We start from the raw sequence: 6626 nt of genomic DNA on the forward strand, positions 1-6626 counted from the left end.
ACCTATATCTCTTGCCATGCACTAAACTAAAATCTCGAAATGGATTAAAGATCTAAATATTAAAATAGCAATGCTGAACTGGCTGGAACAGAGGTTAGGTAGAACTCTTGAGGACATTGGTGTAGGAAAAGATTTTATGAACAAAACCTCAGTTGCCTGTGAACTAGCACAAACAATCAACAAGTGGGAGCTCTTCTCATTAAAAAGCTTCTGCACAGCAAGAGAAACCACCAGCAGTGTGAAGAGACAACCCACAATGTGGGAAAAAATCTTCACCTGCTGTTCCTCAGACAAAGGTCTACTATCTCAAATCTATAAAGAACTTAAAAAGATCAGACCTCCCAAATTTAAAGACCCAATCCAAAAATGGGCATCTGAAATGAACAGACATTTCTCAGACAAAGAAGTGGAAATAGCAAATAAATATATGAAAAAATGTTCAACATCTCTCATCATTTGAGAGATGCAAATGAAAACAACGCTGAGATTCAACCTCACTCCAGAAAGAATGGCTGCTATCATGAAATCAACCAATAACAAATGCTGGCGGGGCTGTGGGGAAAGAGGAACCTTGCTCCACTGCTGGTGGGAGTGTAGACTGGTGCAACTGTTGCAGAAATCTCGGAAAGAAATACACAGAGACACAGAATTTGGATAAAATAATAAAATTTCTTCTCGCGAGCAGGCGGGAATGCCAGAAACCAGTCTGGTCAATATCTGTGCCCCTTTGTTCAGCATTTCCCTTTTTATATCCTTTTTAGCCATTATCTCATCCCTAGTGGTCTTTGATATGTAAATACAATTCCAGTTCCTATTTACAAGTCACAGACACAAGATAGGCCATACACATTGTAAATTCACCCTGGCATGGTAAGTTTGTTAGGTTAATGAAGTTACTGGTTAGAGTCAGATAATCCTCACCTTAAACAAGGAGTTACAGGAAAAGCAAATCTTAAAAGAACACATTACTTATTTTGCTTCTACAACTACCTTAATATTCAATCTATTAAGTTATCTAAAACTTTTCCATATCACAACCACTGTGGAAATCAGTATGGAGATACCTCAAAGAACTAGGACTGGAAGTCCCATTTGACCTAGCTATTCCCCTGCTGGGGATCTTCCCCAAAGAATTAAAAGAATCATACCACAGTGATATATGTGTGCCCATGTTCATAGCAGCACAATTTGTAATAGCTAAAACTTGGAAACAGCCCAAATGCCCATCAACTGGAGACTGAATAAAGAAAATGTGGTTTTTTTGTAAAATGGAGTACTACTCAGGGCCGGGGATTTAGCTCAGCGGTTTCACTGCCTGCCTTGAAAGCGCAAGGACTGGAGTTCGATCCCCAGTACCAAAAAAAAAAAAAAAAATGGAGTACTACTCAGCCATAAAAAATGAGAAATTAGAGATATTTATAGCTAAATGGATGCACATTGAGGCGATACTCTTAAGTGAAATAAATAGGACACACATGTGTAAATACCAAGTAGTTTCACTAGTGTGAGAAACTGAAAGTTTAAATAAGGACTAAAAGGTATAATAGATAATGTGAAACAGGAAGAAAAGGGGCTCAGGGGGAAGGGAAGTGGGAGGGCTGGGGAAAGGATAGAAGGGAATGGGATTAATATGAGAAAATGGAAACAAAGTCTTTGTAAATAAGGAGGGATGGAGGGGTTGAAGGGAAGGCAGGGGAAGGGGGAAAAATAAGAACCAAGAGAGATATGTAAAGGTACAAATTTCCATTGATGAATGTCATTACATTGTATACCTAAAATGTACCAATGATTAGAATAAATAATTGATAATGCAAAATAGGAAGAAAAGGTCCAAAGGGGTAGGGGTAGTGGGAGGGGCAGGGGAAAGGAAAGAAGGGAAAGGAAAAATGATGAGAAATGGAAAAAATGGAAATAAAGTCTTTGTAAATAGGGAAGGGTGGAGCGGGTGAAGGGAGGGCTAGGAATGGGGAAAAAATAAGAACCAAGATGCATCATGTAAAGGTACAATTCCCAATGAGAAATGTAAATGTGTTGTATACCTACAATGTACCAATAAAAGAATTTTTTAAAAATGACAAAAGTCTTCTAGACTTAATAACCAAATTCAGTAAAGTAGCTGGATACAAGTTCAACACACAAAATCAATAGCTCTCCTCTACATGAACAACAGCTTCACTGAGAGAGAAATAGGGCAAACAATTCCTTTCACAGTAGCATCCAAAAAACTGAAATACCCAGGAATCAACCTAACAAAAGAAGTCAAAGACCTCTACTCTGAAAACAACAGACCAGGAAAACAGTCACCAAAGGTAACAAAACGTCACAGGAACTTCTGAAGCTGCTGTTACATATTCAAACAAAAGATTTTGGGGGAGTGGGAATGTAGCTCAGTGGTACAGTGCTTGCCTAGCATGTGGGAGACCTTGGATTCAATCCTGAGTATAACAACAATAACAACAAGAACTTTTTAAGTTAAGGAGCCAGTTTTTACAAAGAGGAGATTGTAAAGAATGGGAAGGATTTTCTCAAGGAGCCAAGGTCTTCAAGTTAGTTAAGGGATAACTTTACAATGAAGAATATAAATACCTATTTCTAATAATAAAATAAAATATTCACAAACTTTGAGATATAAATAAAGTACCAGGACAGAGGTGTGACAGCCTTGCCAGTGGCTCCAGTTATGCAAATAGCAAACAGTCCTTCTGGCTTCTTAGTCTCTATGACAACCTCAGTTCTTCCTGTGGCAGGTAGATGTAGACACTTATGCCGATCAGCAGGGTTGGCCACCATTCCCACGGACAGCAGGGAATCTGCTCAGGGTAGCACCACATAAGAGAAAGGTTCCAGGGCTTTCTAAAGACACGGCAATTAATTGAAAATGTCATTCCACCATTTTCCTGCCCAAAGCCTTTCTTAAAGCATCTTTCACATCCTTATTTCTCAGTGAGTAGATTAAGGGGTTCAGCATTGGGATCACCACTGTGTAGATCACAGCAACTGTGCGGTCCTGAGTCAGGGAGTAGCTGGACCTGGGGCGCAGGTACATAAAAAGGGTTGTGCCAAAGAAGAGGCAGACAGCAGTGAGGTGGGAAGCACAGGTAGAAAATGCCTTGAACCTGCCCTGGGCTGATTTCATTCTCAGGATGGTGATGAGGATTAAGAAATAGGAGACCAAGATGGTGAGGGTACAGCTCAAAAGGTTGAAACCTGCAAAAATGAAGAGCAAGATCTCGCACAGTGAAGTGTCCACACAGGACAGGGACAAGATGGGTGGTCCATCACAGAAAAAGTGAGTGACCACGTAAGGAGCACAGAATTTCAGACTGAAGATACAGCTTGTGTGTATAAGGGAATTGAGAAATCCTGCACTGTAGGAGCCTACAATCAGAGAGATGCAGACCCCAGGAGACATGCTGGTGGAGTACAGCAACGGATTACAAATAGCAACATAGCGGTCATAGGCCATGGCAGCAATGAGATAGCACTCACTGGTGGCGAAGCATGCGTAGAAGAACATCTGAGCCATGCAGCCAAGATAGGAAATTACCTTTCTCTTGACCAAGAAGTTCACCAGAGTCTGAGGGACAACTGTGGAGGAGTAGCAGAAATCCAAGAAAGACAGCCTCTTCAGGAGGTAATACATGGGCGTGTGCAGGGTGGCACTCACATGGATCAGGAGGAACATGACCAGATTCCCCAGCACGGTGATGGTGTACATGCCCAGGAACAGTACAAAGAGCAGCCTCTGGAGCCAGGGGTCTCTGGTCAGGCCCAAGAGTTCAAACTCCATCCCTCGGCTCAGGTTTGTCACTTCCATATTTACCCAGTGCTCTGGGGTGTGGATACCACTGAAAGTGAGTTTGAACCCCAAGGGCTTACTGGATTCAGCCCCGCTATAAGGACAACCTCTTGGAGGTTAGTCTTACTGAGGAAATTTGGCTTGGTGTATGGTCTTCTCTACTTGGCTGGTTAGTTGGTCGGTTAGTTGGTAAGCATTACTTGAGTAGCAATGGAAAATATGAAAGAGGTCATAAAACATTATTAAATAATAAAATATTCACCCACCAACTATATAGATTCACAATTTTTTGTACATATAACTTTGTGTTCACCCTAACCGAAATTTAAGAGTGCCTGACCTCAAAAAGTTTATATTCTAGAGATAGCATATTTCATGTAAACATCTAGGATCTCATGTCAAACTGCCAAGTTTCAAAGCTGGGACTTCACCACAAACTAACTATGTAACCTTGGGAATGTTACTTAACCTCTCTGAGTTTCAGTTTCCTCATGTGTAAAAAATGATAAAGTAGGTATCTTAAAAATTGTTGTAAAAATTCAGTGAGTTAATGCATGTCAAGCATTTGAATAAAGTCTGGCACATTGAGAAAGCTCCAGGATAGATAGCTATGATTATTCTCACTGGAAAAACAGATCTAATACACAAACATGATAAATGAGACAAAACAATAACAGCAACACAATTTAGCAAGCATCCTACCACCAGACAGGATAGACAGAGACATGCTCAGCAAGAATGACTGAGCTGGCCTTCAGAGGAGCTCAACATGGCTCACTGGCTCAGCTATCAAACTGCCCCTGTGAACTCAGGACTGTCCAAGCATTGCTGTAAGTCCTAAAGATGAGATGTGTAGATGGCGATGAAGTCAAGGGCAAACTGGGACTGGGAGCTGGGAAGCATCAATCCAGTGGAAATCACTACCCATGTTTCAGGGGGACACCAGCCATTCCCAGGGAAGAGAAGTCCCCTGGACTTGGGGCTGTTGGGGGCAGCAGGAAAGGACCAGCCCCTCTTCTAGACTGGAGCTTCATTGGCTCCTCTGCCATCCATGTCCCTGAATTACCTCGGGCTCCTGGAGTGGGCTGGGCACCTTGTGCTGTTTGATGAAGACTCTCAGTTGTGAACTTGAAGCCAGTAGGTGTGACTGGCTAGGAGGACAGTGGAGGACAGAAGTGAGCCACATCTTCCTGCCCTTCAAAGTAAGTAAAAAACATACTTCCTGCCTTGCAGGTAAGTAAACAACATACTTGTGAAAGATGTTGGAAGGATTGAGGAGTGCAGGCAAAGATTCTGGTTAATCTTATTGGCAGAATTTCCAGAATTATCAAACTCTGCAGGCAGGAAAATATTCTGGACATATAGATAACTAAATTTAGATGCCAGGTAGGCAATAGAGACATTCTTTCTGTTGATAGAACACTGGCTGGTGACCAGTAAAAGGTTTTAGTAATGCCTAGAGATCTATCATCTTCTAATAAAATTGAGGAGCTAAATATGAGTGCAGATCTGAACACAGAGCTTTTAGAGCACATGAAGCATCATTCTTGATTTATTTCATGTCACAGTAATATAGCATTCAGTTGTTCTTAATCCAATAGCTTCTGCTTTATAGTAAGTCCCAATATTGCACAGGATGGACATTACTAAATTTGTCTGGCAAATGTCATTGGTGACATTAGTGTCAAAAGCCAACTGAGCTTCAAGGCATATTTCAGAACTTTAGAGAAATGATGTAAAACTCTCAGAGTGGAAATAACTTACAGAAACTTCTCGAAAGTGGACAGGTGAACCTTAGGAATAGAGTAGAACTTCTGAAGATGTGACTTCATATCTTCTTACCTCAATAGATGGTTTCAGTGTAGTATTTGCAGTGTATTTTCAGTGTAGTATTGCAAGTATTTCTCTGATTAAAGAATGGACAAAACCAGAAAAGTAGAGATGTGTCTTTGGCTTGTGATAGAAGAGACAGGAGCCCTCTGCTGGGATGAAGGGCTGGAATAGATAGAGGAGGGTAGTGGGCAATACAAGAGATAGCTGGTCAGAGTCTCCACATTTATCACTTCCTTTAAATCAACTCTCTTTCTCTTCTCCTCCCCTTTTCTTTCTCATCTCTCTTCTCCAATCCACACTAAATTCAAAATTCTTTAGAATGTAGACGGTTATGGAAGGGATTGTAGAAAAATTGGTATCTTTGACAGGTTTTCACGGGATGCTGTAATAACCACTATTTCTGTTGGCTGCAGTTTGTACCTATGAATAAAAAGTAGAAAAAAAAACTCATCAAGGAACCCATATCATAGGGAAGTAGATTAGAATGAAGCATGTAGGTGTGAGGTCAAATGCCTGGGGTAGGTGGGTGATAGAAGAACAGACAAGAGACGTGGTTTATGCCTGACAGCTTGACTTCTCCCTGTGATAGCACAGTGAGAGAACAGAGCAGTCAGGGAAGCACTCAGTGTCATTAAGATTCTTTAAAGATAATAATACAATTTAAGATTAAAAATACAATGAATGCTTAAAATTTTTAAATGTATTACAGAAAGAGACACATTGCCAATAATCACCCTCAAAATATTCCCCTTGTTTTGAACACACTTGTTCCATCACTCTTGCCACTTTCTGAATCACTTCTAGAAGTCTTTTTTCAGGTCTTTACGTGTGCTGTCACAGCTGCTTTCATGTCCTAAATCAATTAAAAACCATTACTTTTCAAGGTCATTATAACTTCAAGGGAGAGCCATGAGTCACATTGTACCAGATCAGTGAATAAGGTGGATGAGGGCCTACTATAATGTTTTTATGAGCCTGCCTTTTCATAGGATGG

At 40.8% G+C, this 6626-nt stretch overlaps 1 protein-coding gene across 1 annotated transcript; it reads right to left on the reverse strand.

The window, feature by feature from the left end:
- Window positions 1-2799: 2799 nt before the first annotated feature.
- Or5au1 (olfactory receptor family 5 subfamily AU member 1) lies at window positions 2800-3817 on the reverse strand. The gene has a single exon (XM_004865042.3). The coding sequence runs from the start codon at window positions 3815-3817 to the stop codon at window positions 2882-2884; it is 936 nt and encodes a 311-aa protein (XP_004865099.2). The 3' UTR covers window positions 2800-2881.
- Between the last annotated feature and the right edge of the window lie 2809 nt (window positions 3818-6626).

The sequence above is a fragment of the Heterocephalus glaber genome, unplaced genomic scaffold (genome assembly GCF_053883595.1).
Source record: "Heterocephalus glaber isolate CG9 unplaced genomic scaffold, H.glaber_assembly_v1.0 deba00001662, whole genome shotgun sequence".
Taxonomy (NCBI): domain Eukaryota; kingdom Metazoa; phylum Chordata; class Mammalia; order Rodentia; family Bathyergidae; genus Heterocephalus; species Heterocephalus glaber.

Excerpts from the sequence above, each read along its gene's own strand:
- Or5au1 (XM_004865042.3), bottom strand. The coding sequence starts at position 3,817 with ATGGAAGTGACAAACCTGAGCCGAGGGATGGAGTTTGAACTCTTGGGC.